Source organism: Falco peregrinus, chromosome 1 (genome assembly GCF_023634155.1).
Source record: "Falco peregrinus isolate bFalPer1 chromosome 1, bFalPer1.pri, whole genome shotgun sequence".
Classification (NCBI taxonomy): domain Eukaryota; kingdom Metazoa; phylum Chordata; class Aves; order Falconiformes; family Falconidae; genus Falco; species Falco peregrinus.
This window is the reverse complement of record NC_073721.1, coordinates 15,772,798-15,800,174: the sequence shown is the minus strand read 5'-3', so window position 1 is coordinate 15,800,174 and position 27,377 is coordinate 15,772,798. Positions and strand designations below refer to the sequence as shown.

The 27,377-nt window shown below is 40.3% G+C and overlaps 1 protein-coding gene across 18 annotated transcripts in view; it reads left to right on the top strand.

Moving 5' to 3' along the window:
- The window catches only part of ANK3 (ankyrin 3), a 374,109-nt gene that overhangs the window by 260,577 nt on the left and 86,155 nt on the right, over positions 1–27,377 (top strand). For all 18 annotated transcript variants that reach the window (XM_055793683.1, XM_055793688.1, XM_055793692.1 and 15 more), the window contains 9 exons: positions 1,552–1,749; positions 3,774–3,872; positions 6,600–6,698; positions 7,947–8,045; positions 10,204–10,401; positions 10,920–11,018; positions 11,759–11,857; positions 15,507–15,704; positions 18,091–18,189. In XM_055793683.1, coding sequence (XP_055649658.1) covers positions 1,552–1,749; positions 3,774–3,872; positions 6,600–6,698; positions 7,947–8,045; positions 10,204–10,401; positions 10,920–11,018; positions 11,759–11,857; positions 15,507–15,704; positions 18,091–18,189 — 1,188 coding nt within the window. The remainder of the gene's footprint in view (positions 1–1,551; positions 1,750–3,773; positions 3,873–6,599; positions 6,699–7,946; positions 8,046–10,203; positions 10,402–10,919; positions 11,019–11,758; positions 11,858–15,506; positions 15,705–18,090; positions 18,190–27,377) is intronic.

The window sequence follows — 27,377 nt, the reverse complement described above, 5'->3', positions numbered from 1 at the left end:
TTATTATTATTATTCTGTTTAGCTATACCAGAAGGCAGTGAAAACATTTAAAATGCATTGCTAGTGTCAAGCTTTTATGCAGATAATTGCTGTAGTAGTCTTTGGGAATGGGAGAGAGGCTTATCCAAGCCAACATAAATCACAAGTGAGATGCCCATGAGATAATCTTACTTGAAAGATATAACTGTGTCCAAGAATGTCTGCTTCTCAGCACTGAATGTAAACTCTTCAAATTCTGAAAGTATTAACGTGTTTGCTTTCATCCTTCTTCCACGTCACTTTTAGAAATTACTTCACTGTGTATTTCCACCTTTACGTTTGTCATTAATGTTACGATATGGCCATGGGAAGGAAGAAGAAAGAAATCACCTGTTTCAGAGAGCCCGAGATCTCAGCTGGCTCTACGTTGCTACTTTGCTTTTGCGAACTGTGGTCACATGAGGGCACTGCATCTGCGAGCAAAAGCTTCAGTTTCCTCATGATGGCAAACACAGTGTACTGTCGGTCATTTATAGATTAGATACTGTTGTGTGTTACCAGAATAGCTCCTGCACTTGAATCTAATTTTAGCATTAGAAGGACAAAGCAAGTAAAAAACAAACCAAAACAAAACCAAACCAAAGGAATACAAATGGAAGGAGGTGTGTCGAGGTTTGTCTAAAGAGCTCATGTATCTCTGCTAACAAGACCTCTTTAATTCTGGCATTTTTTTCAAACTTTTATCACGAAATAGGGTCAGTCCTTCAAAGTTCTGACAATTTTCTCTCTTGTTTTTACTCTGGAAGTGTAATATATGTTGTCAGCTTGTTGATTAACTATTGTAAGCAGTGCAAGAAACAATCCTTGACACAGGTTTTATTCCTAAACGTGAATGTCTCTCAGGAGTTTCCCTGATGAAACAGAGCTTTACCACTCTGCTGGTAGGTCACATCATGGTGGTCTCATTCAGGTTTTTTCAACCTTGTTGCACTTGAAACTTTTGCTGCTGTGTTCATGTTGGCTGGGAAGAATGAATGGTCTCCACAGGTGTCTAATGTGGTGCAAGGTGTGTGTACAACCCAAATTCAGGAAAACACTAGAGGAGGGGTGAGGGAAGCTTGTAGTGATTACTGAGAGATGCTCTGTCATGTTTGGTATATGCGGTCTACATTAGAGTGATGAGTTTAATGCAGCTACTAAACCCAGCAATTTCCTGGTTAGGGTATTAAAAATTGACACAGTGCTGTTCTTCACATAACTTGTCTAACTTGAGCAATTTATCTGAGTTATGCTGGCTGAAATAAGCTATGTGTAGAGCATTGCTGGTATTGGCATGACTGGGTTTTTTAAATGTAGAGCTGCCTACAAACTCTAACTGAACAAGCTCCAAATCCCACATGGCTTTTGCTAGAATAAGAGCCCTCGTTGTTACACTGAAGGTGTTAGGTTTATTTTGTGTGCTCTCGGGGCTTGTAAAATTCATCATGCAACAAATGCTTTAAGAACAACGTAAGGAGTTCAATTTCTCTGAGCATCCTATAACCCATCAGTGCTGGGTCTTTTTGTTCACAGAATGGTTTGTCTCCGTTGCACATGGCAACACAAGGAGATCATCTAAACTGTGTTCAGCTTCTGATTCAGCACAACGTGCCTGTAGATGACGTCACTAATGACTATCTGACTGCGCTGCATGTTGCCGCCCACTGTGGCCACTACAAAGTTGCCAAGGTTCTCTTGGACAAGAAAGCTAATCCTAATGCCAAAGCACTGGTGAGTACACAGCGGGTTACTATTCACAGCTAAGCATTCTTCCAAAGTTGCAGTGAGACTTATTTGAGAGTTATTTTCTGCCTGCTGATCATTGACAGTGAGGAAATGTTGTATTACTACAGCCCAGGACAGGATGCTTGAGGTTCAAAGTATGAATAATGTATCATGCAATCAGAGCAGACCTTTGTTTATGGATGGTCAACAGTGATTTATGAATTTCTAGTGTAACTAAGGCACTTTTGCCTTCTGGTAGCTTGGTATGATTCTGGATAGATGAAGCAGATGCAGATATAACTGCTGTAGTTTTTGGTATGTAGAGAATTCTAATTTTCTAAATGTTTGTAAAGAGAAAATAATCAGCAATGCTTAAAACAGAATTTTTATTAGCTCTCAAAGATGCAAAGCAGTAAAAAGTAGGAATGAGTTACATAATGAATATCTGTGGTATTTATAATTATGTCAATGGAGCCATGTGGCTTTTTAATTTAAAAACAACTTCAGCAACAAAATCTGTTAATTTAATTAAACTGCACACAAACTGAATGCATTGATGTATTTTTTCAAAATTATACTTGAAATCAGTTGTTTTTAAAATGTCTTTTTCATTTGTTTTGCAATAATTTTTCCAAACAAATTTACATTCTGACATTAATTGGGTTGACTGTTGGTTTCACAGCTTGATGCTACTAACTCATTCAATTCCTGAAATATGTGAGCTGCTGAAACCCTCACAAGCCAGGTGGGATTGACTGTCTTGAAAACAGCTTAGGCTCCATAGATTTTCTTCCCTCAGCCCCTCTGTTTTTTGCATCAGATCAACCCATCTTCAGCTGTCTTAGGTCAAGGTATTATGATATATGGGTTTTGTTCACTATAACCAGCAAGTTGAGAGGTATGTAGGCCTGTAATATTTATTTTCACCTTCTGAAATAATCAAATCATCATCAGGTTTAGCTTGTCAGAGTTGCTGGCAGTGGCCTCTCAGTAGTCTGGTAACCTAGCCACAACTTTCCTTTTCCCTTAAACCTTTTAGCGTTCCCTTTTATTCTGTCCTGATCCCCACTGAGGATGATTAAGTAGAAAGAGCCTGAGTGTGTAGTACCTGGAGCCTGAGCTCATTCTTCCCTGAAACACATCAGAGCTTACTCTGGACATTGTCCACTGCTAAGGAGACAGTTGAGAGCTGCTCGCACTTAACTGGAACAGGCAATTGCAGTGACTTCATGTTACAAAAGCATACAATATTCTTTACGGTAAAAAAGCTAATTTTGATCAGATCTGAGGGACTAGTTCTGTCAGCTGATTTCAGAATTGTTTTGCAAAGGCTTTTTTGATGAATATGCAGAGCGGCATCAGCATTCAGTGCACTAATGTTACTGAACCAGTTGTGGATGCCCTGGACAACTTGTTTTCCTCTTTTGTTTTCTGTCATATCACGTCACACTAAATAAGAGGGCAATTTTAAATGTTCAGTCTGCTGCACACACAAATTTTTTTTTTAAAGGAAGGGTCAAAATAATTGTAATTACAGTAAATTGGTAGGTAATGAATTGGGGGAATGGGGTGGAAATAGTAAGATTAGTTTAAAAGAAGATCTAAATGCCGGAGCTTGTAAAGGCAAAGTGTTATTTTTACCAGTGGTTATGAAAAGTCCACAGAAAACAAACAAAAAAAACCAAACCCAAACTCCCCAAAAACTCTTAACAAAAAACTCCACCTCATTAAGAATGAATATGCTAAGCAAAAATGAAGTTTTTTATAGTTGTAGGTGAATGGAGAATTTTTAAAAAGAAATTATTCATTGGAGTGGGCAATATATTTCATAAGCAAAACTGGCTATATGAAGTATGTCTCTTTCTTTTTAGAATTTTTTTCTTTCTTTTACATGAAAAATTTAGTGAAGCCAAAACAAATCTGGGAGGTGTTTTGTTAAAACAGAGGAATGTTTTATATGAATTCCATACCCAATTCTACTTTTTTATGGTATGTGCAGTATCAAAAAATATGTTCTTTCTCATTTACAGAATGGTTTCACACCTCTTCACATTGCCTGCAAGAAGAACAGAATAAAAGTCATGGAACTTCTTCTGAAGCATGGTGCATCAATTCAAGCTGTGACTGAGGTAAGAAGTGGTCTTTTCACATTTGTCTCTCTTTCCCACAAAAGTCATCGTAGTTATATCGATTAATATTTGAATATTTCTGAAAGAGCATGTACCAATCAAGTCAACAGTTATTTTCAACTAATTACCAAATAATAAAACTGAATAAGAAAGTCAGTTACCCTAATGGATCATAACACTCAAAAAATTGTTAAACTTTGGGAATATGGTGGGAATAACAAGATTAACATTTTTAAAAAGATTGTAATTTCTGTCAATTTTTGCCTGTAATTTAATGCATTGAAGATTAAATTCACTCTGTTACGGACATCAAGATGAAGACTGTGCTTCACTCAAGTCCTGTTTTGAAAGGTGGTTTAATTCAGAGCTTGTTTTGGCTTTCCACACGGAAGTTATAGTCACCCAGCATCACAATTCATCATAAATCAACTAGACAGGAATCAATATGCTATTACTTCAATCAGCATGAGATAGTCTACACCCAGTTATTGGCACAATTTAGAGACTAATTAAGTACCTATGGAAAATTTAGTTTGTCTGTGTGTATGTATATTCTACTAAGTTGGGAGGAAAGGTCACATATATGAGTGTGTGACCACTGTGCAAGAAGTCAGGTTAGAAAATGGTAAACCATTCCATTGATTAAACAAGGTACAACTGGAAGCAGTTCATCTCCCCAAAATGGAGTTTCACTTGATGCATGGGCTTTTGTTCTAATTATTCATTAGCAAACCATACAGCCCCCTTCCTGGCTTCCTTGAGGGAGAATGGAGCCTACCTGTCCTTACTACAGCTCATGTGTCTCCAGACTAGTTTTTAAAAGCCGTAGCAGTTGTACATGAAACTTTCAGAGTCTAATTTGAAGTCACGTTACCAAATGACTGAGAAGCATAAAGAGAACCTTAACAGAAGAGATGTGATGCCTGTCCCTAAATTAATCAGTCAATGTGGAAGTAGAAAACCAATCTATTCCATTTTATCCCCTTTAAATGCAAAGAATTAAGAGAGCAAAAGCAACATCAACACTTAACTACACTGTCTCGTGTGCGTGAACCAGGTTAACAGTCTGATCTACATCTACTGCAATGCTTTTTCAAGCAAAAACTTTCCAAAAGCAAGAGCTCTTCCCTTATTTCCTATTGCTGCCTCACCATGATCTCAAACCACGTTGGACTGCATTTGTTGAGATTCATTATGGTACTTAACTACAGGGCTCTATCTTCCCACCTGCCTCTTTCACTGGCTGTCTAAGTGGTAACAACCTTTCAAGACAGAATTAGAAGCTGCTACTCAGCACCTATCCATAAGCTGCTATTTCCCTACTCAGAAAGTTTCTATCTGGCCATCAAAACAAACTGGTCAGACAGCTTCAGAGTATTCCTCCCCAAAGACATCCGAGAGTAAACAAGTATTCGCTGCAAGATGTAACTAAACAATGCAAATGCAACAAGAGGAAATGGTACCAAATGTCACAAATAGTCATCGTTGCAGATAAAACTGTTTATTAACAGTAATGCTTGTTACCTTTTCTATGGGAAATTCTGTTTTTAATGTAGATTCCATACTTCCATTTGTAGATACTGCACCTTTTTTTTTAGCTGCAGGCCTGAATCTCTGCAGTATGAGTTAGTGTTTATGACCAAAGATGATACATGTGTTGTATTTCCTGTAGTCTGTTATTTTAAAAGCATTTACTAAATTATGTGAAATGGGGAGAAGAATAACATACTCAACCACTCATGTTTTCCTGCTCATGTTTGTCATTCTTCATGAGAAAGGAACAAAAGTGTGTTTTCCTCACCTCTACCCTCCCAGGACTTGTGTACATCTATAAGAAGCTGCCTAAATCAGGGGATTTCCAGAGATGCGCTGAGCTTTCTCCTTCTCTTGGTAGTAAAACTCCCTTCTGCAGTCTCTGGCTGACTGTTGGTACAGCTGTGAAGAAGCAGCTGTGAAAAGGCTTTAGGGTAATTCTATGTGGAGAAATATTAACTATTGGTTGGATTTCTAAAGCAAAATCCTTGAGGTCATGCCCTGCTAAATGACTGTTCCCTTTTTTCCCTCCCCTTCTCCCTCCTGCTCTTTCTCTCCAGTTGGTCTTATATCTTATATAAGGGCAGTGGTGCAGATTTGTGATGGTGCCACAAGGTCCTGAGGGAAGGGGGAATTCTCTTTAGCCCACGTCATTTGTGTCTGTGCCTCTTGGGCTGGATGCCACAGTTTTGAATTCCCTTTCTCCTGGAGGAACAGCAGGGATGGAGCTCACCACTAAGCTCAATAGACCTTTTTGTTCACCTAAAAGCAACTGGATTTGGTGGGGACAATGGACACTGCATCTTTTTTGCATTAACTGAGTGTTCCAGAAAGTCTTGTCTTTGTACCAGGAATGCTTCTACCTTTATTTTTTAATTTTTTTCCCCGGTCCAAAATTATATTTAGCAAAAACTTAAGGAGGAAATCTTGCTTAGCTATAGCTTATTTTAGTTGATGAAGAATTACTAAATTCCTAGAATGTTTTATGTTTGCTTGTGAATCATACTCATAGGTGTTTCCAATTCTGTGTACCCTTTAATTTAACCATATGTACATTGTTTTGGGGAAGACAAGATCCTCTCAGAAAAGCAAGCACTTGAGTTTACTTACTTTAGAATAACTTTTTTGCCCACGGCATTCTTGTAAAGTAGTGTGGAAGCAGATATTTATGTTTGATTTTGGTTTGCTTTTCAGTCGGGCCTAACTCCAATCCATGTTGCTGCCTTCATGGGACATGTAAATATTGTATCGCAGCTAATGCATCATGGAGCGTCACCCAACACCACCAATGTGGTAGGTAATAGGTTTCCTTTCAGCATGGCAGAACTGTGAATACGTTATACCTGGGAGCAGCACTACTGTAAAGCGCCTGATTCTGGTGTTCATCATCCACCTCCACAGCAGTTGTGGCTCCTGCTGGAGTCACGGGGTAGCACAGCCTGCTGAGTCCTCGGGAGGTGCTTGACAGGTTGAGGAAACCCCAAAAAAGACTCTATTCTCTTTTTTTTCTAAAGTAAAGAATGAGAGCATACTGTAGCTTCTCATATGTAATTTTTGAGATGTTTATTTCACAGAGGAACACTGTTTTCCCCAGACCCCGGGGGCCTGCCATTTAAGGAAAGTTCTGCTGTTATCAACAGTTTGCAGCAGATTGTCGGGACATATTGCCTGTGCCCATACAGCCATACAAGTGTGCTTTTCTACTGGATGTGCACGGTGTGCCCCAGGGCTCACAGGGCATGTGTAACAACTGAAGTCATTGTTAGATGGATATTAGAAAGTTGGGAAATGGGGGGAAAATAGAAGTCTGTTGATTATTTTTAGCAGTTTGGCCCCAAAATCTCCCTTTCACCTTCCATACACAGGTGTGGTTAGAAAACAGTATTTTATTAAAGTCTTCATCTGCTAACTCTATTAGACTATAAAAAAATGCAACATCATTGTAAATTATTTTTTGTAAATTAGCAGGTTCGTACCTAAAGACATACTGATGTCCAAAAACATACAAAGCCGTTTCCCTCTTGAATTTATTCTGGTTTCCTTGGATTTGCCTTTCATTAAGTCCATGTAGCCTTAGATTAATGTACTCAATAATGATTGTTTTTTCCCTCTTGTTCGCTCCTATCAGTGCTTGTCAAATAACAAATGATAGTAGGGCCATAGGGCATAGCAGGAGGAAAGCCAAATGTATGTGTGTCTGCGTATACAAAATTTGAAATAATTTTTACGTTTAACTAAATTAGGGTATATTTAAATGGACATCATTTTTAATGCTGTTAGTAAAATGCTAGTAAATAAAGGCTAATGACAAAGACACTATTGTGTTGGGAAACTGACTCTGAAATAAACTTTGTAGCGCACAGCTAAGAGGTCATATATTGACTTAATCTCCCATCTTCCTCACAGACAACTGCCACAACATATTCTAGTGGAGATTTGGTCACCAGTTATTTTTGTATTTATAAAATATGTTGGAATTTGTTTTTTCTGCAGTGTGTTTTTAATGATTTTTTTTTTTTTTTTTTTGCTGCTGTGTGCTAGAGAGGAGAAACAGCGCTCCACATGGCTGCCAGAGCTGGCCAAACAGAGGTTGTTCGATACCTGGTACAAAACGGAGCCCAGGTGGAGGCTAAAGCTAAGGTAAGGTGATGGTCCAGGTATAATCCTAGATTATCTATATTTAACAAAGCAAGGAATCACATTCATCTTGCATGTGTCTTTTGGGAAGAGAAAGGGAGACTAAGCCAAGGGCCTTGGTGTAATGACCACTGATACTTCATTGTGTACTTTTTTAGTGATCTGCGTTTAGGAGAGAATGCGGGAGATGACAAGCTATTACCATGCGTGGGGTTTTTTTTGTCAGCTTTTAATATAAACTATTATGTGTTTGAAGAGTTTTGTTCTGGGGTGGGAAGCATGGAGCAGGAGGAATGCCTCAAATCTGCTTTAGTTCTGCAGAACTGCAAACCATAGGGTGCTGGTGTCTCCTGTCATGTCCTTAAAGCATCAGCCTGGATGCATTCAAAAACAGTTATACTCTAAAGAACACCTCCTAAAGTAAGGAGGCGCAGTGAGAGGATGTGGCATAGGGCTTGAAAGAAGGAACAGACCCTATAGAAACAATTGCAATTGCGCAAGATAAGGGGGAAGGGAAAAGAAATGGTCAAGAGCCAATGAAGAAATATAAGAAATTATGGAAATAGAAGAGTTTCAGGAAAGAGACAGAGGAATGGAGATCAATGGGTGCAATAAATATCAGTCTTAATAGGTAAAACCAGGAAAACTTTTTTTTTTTCCAGCTAGTGATTAAATGAATGCAATTTCAAAGAAATCTATTTTTCTTTGTGAAATTATCAGCTGTGAATTGGCTCACAAATAGAGTAACTAGTAAGAATATCTACTTATAAGGAACTCTGAGTAAATATTTCTAGCAGGTATGCTTCACATCTGCAAGCAGTCTGACAATAGAAGTGAATCATGTGGCCTGTAAATCTCCAAAGACAGACTCGAAAGTGAACAGCTTGCGCTCAGAAGTGCAGTCATACAAATGTTTTCTAAGTAATTTCACACAATGAATTAATGTCTGCAGACTGCAATTGCCTGTCATCAATTTGTTATTATAAACAACCAAATACAAGTAATAGATTATACATCAATGCCAACATCAGCTGTGAGAAAATTGTGGGAAACAGCCATAAACTTGAAACATTTAAGAACTATAAAAGCTCTCTGCCAGTCAGAGGAGAATTTTCCTGCATAGGAGTAGCACTCACATCCTGACACTCTCTCATCCTAAATCCCGAAGGTGTAAAATCACTGTTGTAGGATGGGCATGGACAGAAGTCTCCCTAGCCAAGAACACCCCAGAACTACTCTGCTGCAGGATGTGGGGTAGCAGAGCTTAAAAGGTAGGAAATTCAGGAGGGAAAAATGGGGAGAGAAAGATGTTTGAATAGATTTATGAGGAACAGGAAAAAATAAAGTTGGTCCTACTGTTGCAATAGTATGTTTAATCCAAAGATTGTATAACTGAGAATGGAGAGGACAAAATACAAACCCAAAGAATGACTGAGGAAGAAATTATCTAGTAGACACTCAGAACAAGGTCACAACCAACCACAATATTTTCACAAAAGGAAAATAAATAAGCAATGAGACTCATGACAGGGCAAGTCCTAAATTTAAAACTACTAGGGTTATTGTGTTCTGAATGAGCAGTGAGAAAATGACAACAAATTTCAGCACCATGCTTTATCCTTAGTTGAATCCACTGTAAAGTTATCTGCAAAATATGAAACAAATTATTCAATAAAAAAGCACAACATATGATACTTAATGCAAGTTACTAGGCAATAACGTGCTAAGCACCTCAGGTCATCCTAGATAACTGATTGAGTTGTTAGATGTTGCTGGGAATCATGAAAGAGATCAAGGTGTGAGGAATAGCTGTGTGTTTGCTGCGTTTTAGGAAAGGTCTCAAAATCAACAGGAAACCCGATGCACCTTAGTGGCAAAGCAAAGTGAGGCAAATCGAGATTAAGAAGAAAATTGTTTGGTTTATTTACTGGTATGGATTATGTACCTGTCTGGAATATTTTGTGATGTATCAGCAAAGCACAAGATATCTTTATTATACAACAAAGAGAAAGCCAGAGTGCAATATTCACTAGGTAAGATCTCGATAGAACTAATGCTCGTTTGCAGTTTTCAAAAGGAATAGAATCCGAGCAAGAATTTTCTGTTGTAATATAAGCCTTAGTTTTCTTATATAGGTCTGTGTTGTTTTCTTTATGTTTAGGATGACCAAACACCACTGCACATTTCTGCTCGGCTGGGAAAAGCTGATATAGTACAGCAGCTGCTGCAGCAAGGAGCATCTCCAAATGCAGCTACGACGTCTGGCTATACGCCCCTGCACCTTTCTGCTCGAGAAGGACATGAAGATGTAGCTTCTGTTCTTTTGGATCATGGTGCATCTTTATCTATCATCACCAAGGTAAGGCAGCTGCAAAAGTGGTAACTTCAATAGTAAAATATACCAGTAGCAAGTGCTACTTGTCATTAATTAAATGCTGTGTCATATACACATAAAATCAATGTAAGAATGAGCTGCAGTTTGTTAAAAGGGTGCCAAGCTTCATGCTTTTACCTCAGAGCCTGATGTATCACGTATCCCAGTGATCAGACATGCATTTTCTCTGAAGGAAAGGAATGCAGGGCAGAAATTCCTGACAAAAATTGATAAGCTGTTACCCAGTCTTGTCCTTGGGTCTTCGGTGGTGTGAAGAAAGGAACTGACTCCCTTTTTACAGTTGTTTTAATGTAGATAGGGCTTTACCTTGCAAGGGAGAGCCTCCGGACCTGCCAGGGCAGCTGGGAATCTGCAGACTTGCTGCCTGTACTCAGGACTATGTAAGTGGATGGGTGGAAACAGCATTATCCTTGTAGATCAGACACAAACCTTACCCTGCAAAAAAGTGCACAAAGCTCCTATATAACTGCTCTCTTTTACAGAAAGGATTTACTCCTCTACACGTGGCTGCAAAATATGGGAAAATTGAGGTAGCCAACCTTCTGCTTCAGAAGAATGCATCACCTGATGCTTCTGGAAAGGTAGGACAGAAGAAGCTATTGCCACTTGCACCGCAAATATCTAAAGGCACATAATATTCTAATAATATCCTTCTACCTACTTACCATCACACTAGTACCACAGCCTCGGTTTAGCTAGAATGGGTTTCATGTAGTAGTCCAACCCCTGCTGGGGCGGCCAAGAGCCAGCAAACTTTTGACAAAAATTACTTTTATTGTCATTAATTGACAACAAATTTATGTCCTCTCTGTACCCATCCGGGGGAATCTAGACAAACTATTTTCCCTGCCTTCCTGCCCAGACTATTCACAGTCCTTAGAGCATTCAGGCATCTGGCTCTGCTCCCCCAGGTCTCATGACAGAGGGCAAAGCCCAGTAGGACCTCATGGTTTTTAAACCAGCCCAGCCTGGAATTTTACAGATTCAAGGAACAGTTCTCTTATCCATTGCAGTAAAAGAAACACATTGCCAAACATTTTTTTGACCTCAGGGTCAGAATTCCTTACCTGCTTTGTCCTGGGGGCAGCACAGATATGTGCTTCTCTGTTCATTTTCCCAGGGAAAAGTGAAAAGGGCTTTCACAGCTCAGTAAGGATTTTCAAATCTCTTTTTTTTATTATTCTAAAGTTATCAGAGATTCTGAATACATGAATGAATAACAAATGTGTTTTTCACCTTATCTACTCTGATTGTCCAAACCTTTAAGTTTTCCCTGGAGAGAGTCTGTAACAGCACTTGTTTGTTCTGCATGTGTTTTTAGAGCGGTTTAACACCACTGCATGTAGCTGCACACTACGATAATCAAAAAGTGGCACTCCTACTGTTGGACCAGGGAGCTTCACCTCATGCGTCTGCCAAGGTACAAGTACTGGTCACTCTGGGGGAACAATACCTAGGTTTTTTGTGTCACTTTACTCCCTGTCTACCACTGTTCTTTCTAGGCTTTATATTCTTGCAGTTTCAGGGGGCTTAGTGTTCTTGTTTATTAATGTCTCACAACCACATAAAGCTGTTAGAATAATTCTGCAGGTGAATAAAATAGTAGAAACACACACCCCCACCCCCCAAATCTAGGTGCAGAAACATTGAAAAACTCTAGTTGCGATAAAGTTCAGTCTCAGCAAACACTAAGCTTTTCTGTTGCTTGTTCAGTCTCCTTAGTACCTTCTCCAAGCCGGTCAATTTACAACATTGCATCTTAACATCTGTGCAGGGCAAGCTTGGAGTCAATGCCTTGCTGTACATGGTAGTTCCCCTGTATTGTGCCACAGGATGACTTCTGAGGTTTGATATGTTTCTCAGTACAATGTACATAATTATTCTGCTTCACAGTACTTCCACCACAATGTAAAAAAACTGGTAAGAAAATAAAACAACAGCTCTGCTTCTATTGCAGTTTACTGTAGGCAAAACAACACATAGTGTAAGATTTCAGGGGAAGTGAAAGAGTAAATATTTCAATGTTTTCGAGCCCTGAGTAGAAGAAAGAATTTAAGGAAGCTGATAGTGTCTATAACTTTTATGGATTCTATTTCAAGTATGGATCAATAATTGATAGTTGAACAGCAACAGTAAGAAAACAGTTGAAACATTTGTAGGTTCAACTGCAGTGTAAAGACCTTACCTCATCTGAAATAACCCAGATATGTCCCTAAAATCACTGCAGAAAACCACAGCAGAAAAGGAAGAGCTAGTGGAAAAGCCAGTATCATAGATAGAAAGACAGCTCTCCTTGATTGCCTTCCTCTCACACATGACTGAACACAGCCATAACACCAGAGGCCTTCTGCATGGCTAAAGGGGATGGAGTCTGTCATATGTGGTAGGTCCCGAAGTTTACAGTGCAAAAGAGAGGAAAGTTAAATAAACATGGATTGCCAGCAGCAATGGCACAGTTTAAAATCAATAATGTCGATAGTGTCAATCTGCCAGAGCAGTGCCCCAGGAGATGAACTGGAGTGATCTCTGATCTTTTACTACTGCAACACAGCACTCTTAAATGCCACTGTGGGGAAGAAAGAGCCTTCTGAAGGGGATGAGAAGACACTGACCCAGTTTTCACTAAAAGAAACTGCCAGTGGAAGCTGTGTATCCTATAGGGGCAGGGATTGCAGCAGCCACTGCCAAGGTCTTGGGGAGTCCAAACGAAGGTGGAAGCACTATAGACTATGGTATAATATTATGTACACACTCACCTGTCAGGTCACCTTAACTTCCCCATCTGCAACAAAACAGTTTTGCAGCTGCCACTTCAGGCTTTCAAGTACCTGCTACATCTCCCTAAAAGAAAGTGTTTGTTAGTGTTCTGCACCAAGTGAGCCACAGCAACACCGAGTAGAGCATCAATACTAAATAAAATTAACGGTAGCATGTTTGTTGCTTTAGGCACTCACTGTGCAGTCATCTGAAAGCTGATGTTGGTAACAGCAGATGATTTCACATTTCTTTTGTAAATGTGGTCTAATAAATAAATGTGTTATGTCATATCTCATCACCGACTCCACAGTTAGTTTCAGCCGCAGTTGCTTTTTCTGTGACACTCCTGTCTTTAACACAGATCTTAAGAGCGGCTCATTAGCCTGGCCTGGCAGCTTTTGCCTTGAAGAGTGATTGGTGAAAGGATATAGGAAGTGACTATGTCAGAGTACAGTGCTGAGATACAGTTATTCCTATGAACCATTCTTCCTTTTTATAGGCAAAAATTAGGCTTGTGCCTAATTTTGATTTGGCATCCACTTTATAACACTTGTCTTCCTCACCCCACCACCTCCAAAGCCTCAGTTTTTCTCTATCCCTTCATCTTTAACCATTTTCCCTTTTTACCTCTTTTCCCTTGCAGCCAGAATAACCCAGTACCCTTCCTTCCAAACTTCTCTGTTCCCTTCTGCATCTATGTGTAGTGGCAGAGCACAGCTCTTAGGAGGAGGAGATGCAGACCGAGACTGAGCTGAATTTCAGCTTTTATTTTTCAGCTCTCTTTTTGCCTTCTCTTGGCAACCTGCTGCTTTCCATTCCACTGAAAGAAATGTATGCCTGTTTCTGAGGAAAAGCCTTGAAAACTGCATTTGTTATTTTACAGAATATACATGACGTCCATTTCAATTATATGAGCTCCATTTAAGATAATTTTAGCACATATGTAGGCTTTAGCACGTAGTATTTAGGATTTAATAGCTGTAATGTGGCAATGGCTGTTTCACATGTCAATGTCACGCAGGAAGTCTAAGGGAGAGGATTGTATTTGTTTTCCCTAAAGCATTTTACCTTCAAAGTGAAAATTTAGTGGCTGTATACTTCCCTTATTAATTGTGGCACCGTTGCCCAGGTGTCATTTTGAAATATCTTAGTATTTAAGGTCTGAACTGAATCTGAATTGTATTTGAAAGGTTACAGAACCTTTTCCACGTGGACTTAGCGCTGTGCATCTCTCAATTCCAGATTACTCTTAAAGCTCTCTTGTAATCATTTGTGTGTCTGTGTATTTCTTTCTCCTTTGCTCCTACCTGCATCACCCTGCACCTGTGGTGACCTGCCTTCCCGTATAGTCCAGCCCCGCTGTCCTGTGGGGCGCAGGAAGGGACCAAGCCCGGTGAATGCTTTGTGCCTTCAGATAGATTTTATTGGGCTGTGTGATCTGAGAGGCACACGGTACTTATGATACTATAAAAATTGCTTATGCAGCTAGGGTCTCATCCCCCCAACCTTTTTCCTTAGTCACATGCATATGTGCCATTTGCTTTAAGATGAGGGCTAACACATTTCTGAAAGACAGAAAGTTCTTGATTAAACAGGCATCACAATCTCTACCAAAAGCTGGTCATATCTTAGTCAGCGTTTTGGCATTTGCGTGCTAATCAGTTATTCTTTATATCCATTTATCAGTTTTCCGCCAAAGCCATGCTTTTTAGAATTATAAGATTTTGTCTTGCAACAGGTACTGCATTTTTAGTTTTGGCGATAGTCTCACTGGGTACATATATTGGAAGTAATACAAAATAAAGAGAATGCAAGACTATATGCTTTAAACTTCCCTTGATCTGAACGAAAACAGCCTGTCAAGTAAGGTTAGGGTAAGTACTACAGGAAAGGCTGTACTTCATAATGCTTTTATTCACACTGGGAAATGAGAAAAAAAAAAAACCAAAATTAGCAGCTGTTCTGAATTATGAACACACATCCTGCTCTTCTGTTTGCTAAAGATTTTATGTACATTTAAGGAAAAGTAGCAAATGCCTGTGAAATGAAACTCAAATTCCTATTGCTACAGGTTGTGCCCTTCTGCACAGATATTTTTTTCCCAAATTTGAAAGTTTCAGAATCCTCTTATTTGTAGCAGTACTTTCAAAACCAGATCGCTTAAAGCTTTGTACGACTAGTTAATATTGTATCTGACTATGGTTGACTGCATTTTTAGAACTAATGACTTTCATAGAGTTGAGTGGGTTCAGGAAAGTGATTTATCACATTGTTTAATGAGTAGCTTGCAATGAAGTGCTTTCTGTTGACAGAATGGCTATACACCACTGCACATAGCTGCCAAGAAAAACCAGATGGACATAGCAACTACACTGCTGGAATATGGTGCTGATGCCAATGCTGTAACCAGACAGGGTATCGCCCCTGTACATCTTGCCTCTCAGGACGGCCACGTGGACATGGTGTCATTGCTTCTTACTAGAAATGCTAATGTAAATCTCGGCAACAAGGTAAGTGTTCCTCCTGCTTGGTGCGAAGGCAATAAACACGGTGATGGGAAGGACAGGGTCCTGCAAATAAATCTTGTCCACCGTGATTCTGCATGTTTTGAAAACCACTGCAGGGGCTTGAAAGCACATCATCATTTCTTTTAGCAAAGACAGCAGCGTGAAGCGTGCCATGTAACATTGTGTAAACGGTATTTCACAGTACTCAAGTCTTGAAAACACATGCTGCAGAGGAATTTATTAATCCACCTGCCTTCTTCTTTCCACATTATGCTAGTCTGCCAAAACATGCCCAGAGAGAAAATGTCTTCCTCCCCTCCGTGGTTAGTGGGATTGGCGTGTGTCTTTTATGAGCCTCTAGATATATGCGTGCCTATTAAGCAATGGTAACAACTAACTTGTTAAGGGAAGCTGATTTTTTTAATGGGATAATAACAGCAAGTTTGTCTGAAATTTTGCTCATTAATGTAAGTGATTCTTCCTCCCCAGGGAGTGTTCCTTAGAGCACGGTGACTTTTAGTGTAATTTCTCCTGGAGGCAGGAAAGGGAAGTTGGTAGATTGTAGTTTATATATATATGAATTTATAGGCTATTAAGTCTGCTCTGTAGTAATGTTTCTAGCAAATGTGGAGCCTTAATTCTTTAAATGCCCTACTAGACATCAGAGATGTTATAATGTACAGTTTCAGTATGGATTTATGTGGCTAAAGTAGAAAAGCAAGAGAGAAATTTTTCATGGAAAAAATACTTCTTATTCTCAGCAGGTAGAAAGACTTGGTGTCCTCTGAGGCTGTGGGTGATGCTGCACAGGGCTGCTGTGTTTTCCTGTTTCTGACTTTATAGTCTGGCTATTTTTTGGCCATTCTTCAGGAAGCTTCTCTTGCTGATGTTGATTTTTTTCCCCCAATCTCAACAAGTGTGTGGGTTTATGTAGTGCAGGATATACTTTGTATCCCCACAGGGCAATTTGTCATGTACACATTCTACATCACATTGGCTACCCTGGTTTTGCTGCTGAGGCTAATACAGAGAACATGATTGCAGCTGCTTGGCTTTTTGATTCAGTCCCACCTGAGGTTAATAACCTGCAACATCCTTCAATCTCTACCTATTCAGTTGTAATCTGCAGTTTCTCATTATAGTGATAACACCACCTTTTGATAATAGTTCCCCTGTGCTCACTTATGGATGTGCATTTCCTCTGACCTCAGCACCTACATTTGAAGCCATATATTTAAAATACACCAACTTTTGAGTTTTGCAATGGGACTAAAAAAAAAGCATTTGTTTTCTTCAGGATCCATAGAATGCTCAGGATTACTGAATACTCAGAGCTTCATTGTGGGCGCTGAGCACTTATTAAATCTTTTTAAAAGGTTTGACCCAAAATATCCAGGCTCCATTAGGTAGTTTAGAGTTGGTTACTCTTATATATTTGTGTAATGTGGCCCATCTAAGCTGCATTGTCATCAGGATCGCATGTTCTAGTACAGTACAGTGGGATGGTCTCAGAGTAACTGCCTTCGGTAGTGAATGCACTGTGGACAAAAGTTTAGGTTCAAGGGTAGGAAACTTAGCAAGTGTTTCTGCTTGATGTGCCAACTGCTGCCACCCGCTTTTCTGTCACTGGAACTAAAGGCAGTAGGAAACGGAGGAGAGAAAAAGAACTGTAATTGGCAAGTAAAGGATGGTCTTTCCCATTCCTAACAACATCCCCTCAGCAGATTCTCTCTTCTAGCCCTTTTACCTGATGTCTTTTATTTGACAGAAAGTTGTATAGTTTTCTGAGGTTTTAAGGATTTTAGACCTCAAGTTTCAAGTAGAAAAATAATGAGGTATCCAAAAAGTAAGAGTGTCAGTACATGTCATCTAGCAAGGCTGTATACTCCCCAGGCAGAGAGAAATGGACCTGATCTCATATAAACGTAGTTTTATCTTTTCTGTTTGTATTTGAAAATGATCAAGTAAAGGAGTAAAAGGTAAGGACAAATGTAAGTGAATGTTACTTCTAGAAAACTTGTAGAAGTGTAAACAATAATTCAATATTTCTTCTAAAAAATCTTACTCAGTCTAAGGAAGTGAATTAGGAGGTAAAAAAATACTATGTGACTTTTCTTTAAAGTGCTGTAATTTGCTATCCCACATTTAACTCCGCATGAAGAAATGTTCATTGTGTAAAAGAAACACCATCTTCCTGGCTTTCAAACTGTACTTTCTTGCAAATCAACAAATGTAATGAGGAAGCACATTACACAGTGAAAGTGGAATTTATAATTTCTTTAAATTCAGTAGGATTTCAAAGATTCAAGAGTCTTGGTGATACCTGAATTTGCATTTAGTATTCATGTGCCGCCTCTGAAGATTTTTACTTGTTGCTTCTAATTTACAGAGTGGACTGACGCCACTGCACCTGGCTGCTCAAGAGGATAGGGTCAACGTAGCAGAGGTTCTTGTTAACCAAGGAGCTGCTGTTGATGCACAGACGAAGGTACGAACACCACTGTGAACATGTATTATTTCCTTTCAGGGAGGCATGAGCCTGTAGACTGGACTAGTAATCGATTTCAGGGTGAAAGTGAAATAACAGCAGAGTAACATTCCTTGTAATAAATTGTAGAACATATTTCGAAAACTCATGATATATGAACTTGAATGTTTAGTGTTAAGTTCAGTCTTTGAGCAGTAAGCTTATTTCTTGCTAAATATTTAGATCAATACAGATTTAGATGGCATCCTGCTATTGTGTGTTCACTGAAGGTAAGTGGGATTGATCTGGGGTTTATGTAAGGAAACTTTCAGGAAAGCTTGAGCTTTCTCTGCAGAGAGCCATGTAATCTTTTACCATACGCCTACTTTCATCTTCTTTTTGGTATTTTTTACGTTGCACATACTTTCCATTCAGCTGACAGTAGAAACAAAACACAGAACTGTTACTTAAACCATCTGTATTTACAGCAAAAGAAACAATGTAAATGTAGCATAGGCATTCCTGGCTGTTAACTGGGTAATACGTTTCCCCATGGCTTAAGAGGCTTTATGAAATGAAGTAGTTTCCATGAGCTGATACTAAGTAGTCATCCACAGACATGACTCTGCAAGTAAAGCCATTGTTCATCTGTAGATATGACCCCCTACTCCTACAGTTTGACTCTGTCTTCATGACTGGATGCCTCTGAATTTCTAAGCCACTTTGTTTTGCAAAGCGTAGCGAGCCAAGCTATTTCATTAGAGGGGTGCATTCTAGGGAACTGACACTTTGTGTTGTCCCAAGTTCAGACTAGACCATTGTTCTCCTGGTGGTAAATGCCAGCCTGTCAGGTTGTCAGTGTTTCTCTGCTCTACCTTCAAAAATAATATTAGAGGTGAAACATTTAACTCTTGAGGACAAATTTGAAATTCTTCATCACTGTTATCTAATACGAAATACATATATGCCATGGTGGTCCATTTGCCTAAAAACAGTTTTGCCTGAAGCAAATATTTGGACTGCTAAATAAGAGACCTGGCCTTCCTTTTCTTATTTATTTTAAGAGCACTATCATGAGTAAATTCCAAGAGCCTGTGTACAAATGGTTTTATGCTCACTAATGGTGTGTACAGTGCTCATGATGACCTTAGTGTTGATTGCACTTACATTCTTCATGCATTGTCTAAATCTCAGAGTCATTCCTTTAGCTGGGTAAGAAATCACTTGTGATCAAATACTTGGAATGTAGCTGATGAAATCAGCTAAACGAATCAAGTCTCACAATTTGACCTGCACCCTTTGTGCAGAGTAGGAGCTTTCACAACTCTCTGCTAGGTGTATGCCACAAGTGAGGTGCTGTGCTTGCATCCCAGAAACGTCCAGGTGTGTCAGACTGTCCAGCAATGTTATCAGTCTGTCATCACACCGGCATCTTAGAAAGGGCTGAATCCATCATCATCTCTGGCTGCAGCTGAGCTAATTATAATCCATGGTGGAGGGAAAAGCCATTGTTATGTGATTTCTCTACTGTGTAATTCCAACCGTACCAGCTACTGATTTCAATTACATTATTCTGACATGAAACTGAAGTAGTTCTGCTGAAATCACAGGAGCTTCTCCAGCTTTATACTTTCCTAGCATATCTTCAGACTATATTTTACAGATGAATCGATCTGGGTTCTTAACATATTCTGCTAAATCAGCCAGCAGCAGATGAGATCTGCCCTGGTTCAGTCTTTGCATGATTTCCTCAGATGTACGTGGTTGCCTTTCTGGTGATAGTTCCTACCTGGTTTTGGTTTCTGTAGCAAGACATTGCAGAACCAGCTCTTGTAACTTGGTCAGAGCTGAATCACCTTCCAGCCCACACAGCTTGTCTGTGAACGCTTGCCTTTCTCCCACTCTTCCCTGTCCCACAAACAGCAAGCAGTCTAAGGAGACATTTACATTGACAGGTGCAGGCAGTCATGCATTCCCTTTGCCTGCTCTCCAGTGTCCAAATAGGATCTAGTTCTGGATTAGTGGCCTTTTAGTCACATTAGGATGGTGGAAACATCTGAGATACTGTCACAGCTGAGAGGCAGGGCATGTGCGCAGTTGCACAAGCTCTATATTGAACTTTAAGCCTGCCAGGTGGCAAGGTGGTGGAGCAGGCATGTCACTCTGTGGAGACACATGGAAAAGGGGCTTCAGCTTTTCATTCAGAGATTTCCTTTGGGTGGAGCTGAACTTCTTAATTGCATCTCTGAAGACTGAACTAGTCAGTAGGTCAAGCCATGCACAGGGGGGGAAAAAGCAGTCTTATTTGTCTACAGCATGAATCCTGTCATCAGTAATAGTCATATAATTTTAAATAAGCCAACAGCAAGTCCCTTGTCGTTCACCCTCATTCCACAGTTATGTAGGTAACTGGTACAAGTTACTAGTTACACAGTTATGTAGGTAACTAGTACAAGTTTCCCAGTACACATTTGCTTCCATGGGACTGCCCCATAGTTGTCAGACAGGGGGGCCAGAACCCATAGGTCAGACAAAGTCATGATGTACTGAAGCAGAACTACTTTGTGGTGTAACTAATCATATGCCTGGGAAATGGTGCGTTATTAATCCTGTAGACCTATTTGGTGAAGAACACTTGCAATGGCTTGTCCTCCTGCCTACCTTGCAAATTTTCTCTCTCTGCTGTAGGAGGACTGTCTGCTCCTCTGGAAGAAAGTTCCCACATCCCTTACAGGATTCTGTTAGAGTGAAGTGAGGTTGATGCTTATTCACTGGCTTCTGCAGAGTCCCACCTCCTGGGTTTGTGCAGCAGTGAGCCCTCCAGGCTCCACACAGTCAGCCACATGGAGGTTGTCTGCCAGATATCTACTCACTACTGCCATATAAGAAAAGTGCCAATGCAGTACCATGTATTTTAACATGGAATAGTTTCTAGATAAACTGATAATTGTCTTGGGTTCCTAAGGAAAGAGCTGAGAAGCTCTGAACTTCTGCAATGAAGGAGGTGTGTTATGCTGCAAGAACTACCATACCTTGACTCGTGTTCTATGCTTGTAAAATAGCAGCTCTGTAGTTACAGGCTCTCTTGTTTATATGGATTAACTGTTCTATGGGAATAAAAGGTCTGTGCATGCTGGCTTTAAAACCAGAGGCACTGGGGAGCAAGATACAGCAACAGCTGGGTTGCCTTCAGAAGCACTGCTGCTTTGCTTGCATGTTTGCACAATGCCATCCAGCATGTCCAGTTCAGATTCATCACTTCAGACATACAGTAACAGAGATGCGGCCACCTGTGTCTAAAAAGTTAGTGAAGCCACACAGCTGAGAGTGGTGTTATGTTGGGGATCTCTGCTACCAGTAGCATCACCACTAACCTTCTGTTTTCTTCTCTCCATTTCACATCCATACACATAATTTGCCTCAGTTAATTGTGATCTAGATGACTGTTCAGTAGTCCTTTTTTTTTTTTTTTTTACTTTGTTTTTATTTTGTTTGGATTCTCTCCTTATCATATTCCTCATTTTCCCAGGTTAAGTAGGCATCGGTTATGTCACTCCAGCACAGTATCTGTCAATAGAGGGAGAACACTTGATATCTTAGGAGGTTATTCAACTTTTTGAGTAGGGACCAATGAGCTATCATATTCCACCTCTGGTACATGTTCTTTAATCATCATTTATATATAACTTACACTCCCTGTGAAAACATCTAGAGTTTGCTATTCTGGCACAATAGGAGTTCTTGCTCAGGTTCTGAGGGCCACAAACATGGTTGGGGTTTTTCAGGATTACATTAGAGGAGAAGATTGGGCAGAAAAACATTTTCTATCTTGATGCTATAACAGGGAAGAAAAACATCCAATGCTACAGAAAATCTCTTGTGTGGGAGATGAGTTTATATGATTAATATCAGTTCTGGCTTTAAAACTTATGAACATTTTCAAAATTGCTCTCAGACCTGAACCATTGCAACTGTGGTTCTCTCTTGGGGTGATTTCCCTCCCAAGAAGTTTTTTTTCCTGAACTTTGTTGTAGAAAAAGGCATGAAAGGAAGGAATAGCTGCTGGGTTTGAAGTCCATTTATTGATGGTGCTATGGGATCCTTCTGGTTCTGCTGCATCAATTAACTAAATAGCCTCTAATCCCAGAGCTGCAGGAGTCTTAGTCAGCCCTGAAGAGTAAACACCACCAGTTTAGTGCACCCAGAACTAGTGTTTGAGAGGCCACGAGGCTCCTCGTGCCCCTTGAAGATGAGATTTTGTTATGCTTTTAAGTCTAGCCATATTAATCTGAGCTCCAAGTGATAAGGCACAGAAAACACTGTATTTTAATATGCAAGAAGCAAATAATAGAATGGTGGAAAAGTAGCAACACTAAAATGCACTTCAGATGGTGAAGCTTCGAAGCTGCTTCCATTTAGAAAGCTTTAAAAACTGAATTTAGCATTCACAGAAGGCATGTTAGTGTGCTTCTGCAAAGGCAGCAGTTTTTGTCCATTCTGACATTACATTTGTGTGTCTGAATTTATGCATGTTAAAGAGTTTTCGAAGCTGAAACTGTGTTATGCAGTATCATGCCTGACACAAGGAATACTCATAATACTGGGAATTAAAAACCAATCTGAAGCTATGACTGTGAGCAGATACTCCTCTGGTGGTCATGTGTAAAAGCTATACTGGTACATATGATGTTGCTTTTATTGTAGGGCTTTTTTGCTGGGAGTTGGCATGGCTAAATACTATTTCATGGCTCAGCAGGTCTCCACATGTCATTTTTCAACTGTTTATCCTATTGGATAGTGTTATTGTTGGGTACAGTGTTACTGTGATGGGCTGGCAAAGGAAGACTGGTAAGATGGAAGTGCTGTTTCAGCCAGGGATGAAGGAGCAGATTTTGGAGCTTTGATCTCAGTGAAGGTTATTTTAGTCAAACAGATGCTACACTTGGTGTTGGGCCTCTGATGGGGGAATTGATGGTCTCACAGTCCCTGGTTGACAACTGTCTGGCAAACAAAGGCGGCCTTAAACTGTCTTTTGTTCCTAAAACTGTAGTATTGACAGGAAATAATGGTGACTGAGAGGTCACGATTGTTTTTTGCAGGTTGAGCTGGGGCTTTTATTTCAGATTTATTCAGGGAGATTTGTTCAGGTCTGCCTGCCTTGTTCTGACAGGAGCCCCATACCAGCCTGAGTGCTACAACAGTTCATAACAGCAATCCAATTTTTCCATTGGAATATCTAATTTTCAGATGCAGAAAGAAATAGGAAGGAAGCAGGGTGGTTGTTGGGAAGTGCTATCAAGAAAAGTAATTTTAATATAGAATGAACGCTCAAATACAATGTCTTCAGTATATCTTCATGGTACATTATATCTCTCTCCTTGGCTCTTGGTACATGCTCCGTTGTTACCAAGACATTTGTGTGGAAATTTCTAGGCTAATAGTGCGCAATAATTAATGTTTGCAAGATACTGCAACATGTTAGCCCCCGATTCAGCAAAGCAGTGAAGTGTGTATGTACACATAAGTTTGTCCATATCATTTGATCAAGGCTGGATGGCTTCGTGATCTTTGGATCTAGAGCATTTTCTAGCCTTAAGAACAATAATACTGTAGCTTCATTGTCTGACATTTACAGCAGAAAACCAAAAACAGAGCAGCTTGAGAGTCAGCATGACTAGAAAGATGCAGTAATTCAAGCTGTTAAGATTGATGGTTATTGCTGGTGGAGGATATTAAAGTAATTCACTGACATTATAGATAAGGCTTGTGATAATTTCCCTCAAAAGAATTGAAGGGCAAGACAAGAAGGGATGCCTTGTGTTTGTGTTTTCCATTAGAATTGAAAAGTTCAGTATCTCTGATTTTTTTTTTTTCCCTTATTCTTGTGGCTGTTGATAAGCCTTTCCCAGCTGCTAACTCCCATATTGCTGCTCATTCTTCAAAACAGCTAGAAGCAGCATGGCAGCTGACTGCCAGAAGGTGATGCGCTTTAGAGCTGCATTAAACAAAAGCCTCGATTTTCTTGGAAGTAACTTTTTTAATATTAGGATGCCTACTAAGTCCCTTGGCACTTTGCCAGTAAACATAACTGAACCTGAACTGCTGTGTAGAAATATATGTAATTGTGGGGCTGGGTTTTTCTGATTGTTGGGTGAGGGTTCGTAATTATTAGTAGCTTTTGAAGCAAAATATTGTAGCCTCCTGGACACGTTTCTGTAGAGAATGAAAGTAACAAGCTCAAGTATCCATGAGAATCACTACTTTTATAATCAATTTGGTTGTGTAATTGCAGAATTTGCCAGTTGAAGTGTTTCAGAAAAGTTAACAGAATATCTGTTTTCCGCGAGGATGTTGGGATACAAATATAAATGTCATACCTTTCTGAGCTAAAGCTAGAAACAGGTGAATGAAGGAATCTGTACTGTAGATGAGAAGCAAAGGATAACCTTTCCAGGTCTCGGGCATTAGAAGGGCATTTTGCCAAATAGTTTTATTTTGCACAATGCCTTCACTACAAACATTGCTGACTGTAAACATGAAAGATGTCCCCGGTTGCTGATGAGGTCTAACATACCCGGTGAGATGTGACCCACCATGTCAGACCTCTGTCAATCTGCTGTCAGTGACAGTGTGCTGCATCAGGCACTGCCTCGTTAACCACGACATGACGTGAGATGACCACAGGGTATAGCAAACCTAAAGGAAAGCTCCCAGGCCCCTCCAAGGAGTTCAGACGGGAAACTGGTATTTTGCCACCAGGCTAGCAGGTGCCCACATCACGACTCAGGACGGGTGTGATGCCTGTAGCAGAGAAGCTGGCTTTCGGTGCACGTGCCTCCAGCTGCCGCACCCAGCCAGGCCAGCAGCATGGAGACCTTGAGAGGGAGCTTCCTTCAGCTTCAGCCCTGGCACACCCAGAGCTGTAGCAGGGAGAATAGTGACCGTGTCACCATGGAAATGACATGCTTTCTACCATACATTTGGAGGCGAAAGAGGAAAAGTTTTCACTTAGTCTCTCATTTAAATAGTAGGCTGGTCAGGGGTGGCAAAGTCCATAATTACTCCTCTAGGCATTTATGAAGGTACCACATGTAAAACTTTGTATATACCATCTATAGCAGGAAATTGATGATGTACTGCAGTATATATCGGGGGGGTGATAGCTCCTTCTTCAGTATTCATTGTTACAGGATGGAGAGAGGAGCCTTTAGAGATCACTTCAAAGGGAAAGTTGAGATCAGATGCCCTTGCCTTTCTGATACTCTCCAGATTTTAACATTTTAGGGTTATTAGCAGGGGGTTCTCAGCAGGTGGCCCTTTGGATTTCATCTCCCCATTTGGTTTTATGATGTCTGATTTTTATTGACCTTGCAGGTCATGTTAAGATGCCTGTATTTTGAAGGGGGAGAAGGGAATTAAGTTCTTGTGTGAGGAGGTTTCACAGCATTCTTTTTTAAACTGATGTTTTGATAGTTTAGCCATGGCTTTTGAACGTGTAGGAGCAGGGACCACAGAAGCTGCATTTGAGGTACGTGGCTGTGAGCATGCTCAGCATTCTCCTGAAGACTCTGGCCAGTTTAGGGAGCCCTATCGGATTCAGACCCCAGGCCCTGCTAGGAAGCTATTAAGCCAACCCTAAACTAACAGTAACTGTAAGATGAGGTCCAAGTGTTCAGTTCACAGTGATTACGTTTTAGCTAGCGCTCAAGCCTTTACCATTGTGCACAACTATTCTGTGGGAAAAGTTCCTTGTAGTCATCTGTTATCTGATCCAATGTTCATATAAGTCAACAGAAAGTTTAATTCTGCTGATGCCAATGGAATGTGGATCCAGTGCTGTTTCTTGCACTGATTAACTCATCCTGGTTGTCAAAACTAACAGTTTCTTTAGATAGCAAAAGGTACATAATTAACTGAAGAAAAAACACACACTAATTTAAAGTAACTGGCATAGCTATTGTCTCCTAGCATGTGTTAATATAAGTGAAAGTAGGTAATCTTGTGTGAAGTAGGGTCAGAGCCAGAGTGACATGAAGAAAATGGTGTGTCTAAAGCCATGGACACTTCAAACTTCCCTCTACTGGAAACAGTTCACCTTTGAGGCTTTCTTTTTCTTTCTTACTTCTGAGCAGGTTTGACCTCATGGTTTGAACATGTGGTGTAGTGCTAGCTCCTGAACCCCAGGCTGACCTTGGACTTGCCTCCTTAGTGCTTTTGAGCAAGTTGTCTAACCTGGCCACACCTCACAGACATGGATGTACAAATGAAGGATGACAGGCTTCAGCTTTTAACACCCTGTGTGCCTCTACCTCTTGGGCACCAGGCTTCTCATCTCAGAGCGGGAAAGTAAAGGCACTTTTTCATCTTTAATCATTGATGAGAACAGCAGGAGCCTAATCGATACAAGACCAGCCCACCTTTAAGTGTTTCTGCCCACAAAGTTGGCTTTTGGATCTAGTTCCAGCTTGCTCAATACCAAACAATGCATTTTCCTTCTGGCCACGTGGCTCCTTTGGGCTCTACCAGCAGCCAAGACGTGCATCGTGGCCATGCTTCCCCATGTTATAACTGACCTTTCTGCCACTGAAATTAATGATTTCAAACAGCGTCACCTCTTACCCTTTTACGGAAGGCAGAATTCTTTTACATCAACAGCAATGCATGTTTGCAGTGTGTTTTACCATGTGTTTAGTGTATTTGTGTTGCTCGTTATCAGATATGATTTTTACAGCCTAGTAATTGATTTTTCCATGAAAACTGGTAATGGAACATAGGTCCAGTACTGCACTGAAAGTCCCACAGAGTAGCAAAAGGGCATTACACTGGCAGTGTCGTTTCATCCTGCTTGCAAAATAGTGAAGCCCCATGTGAACACCGGCTAAGATGACCTTTCTGGCATCTCAGAGCCCATCAAGTGGGCCCATGAAACCTGACCTTTAAAGGGGCCAGGAATTCCAATGACTCACCTCAGGAGAGCGGGAGGCCCATTAATCAATCTATGTGAGCCAAGCAAAGCATCTGCTGGAAAGTCATCAAGCTATTAGTGTGAGGAGGGGGAGGTTTGGGGGAAAGTGGACTGTCTCCATGCAGTGGAGAAAAATAGCAAGTGTCTGTCCTGTTTAGAGGAAGCCATCTCCTAAACTGTATGTTAGTGAGTGCTTTGATTGTCTAGAGCTTAATGATGGTGACAATAGGGTTGAGTGTTTACG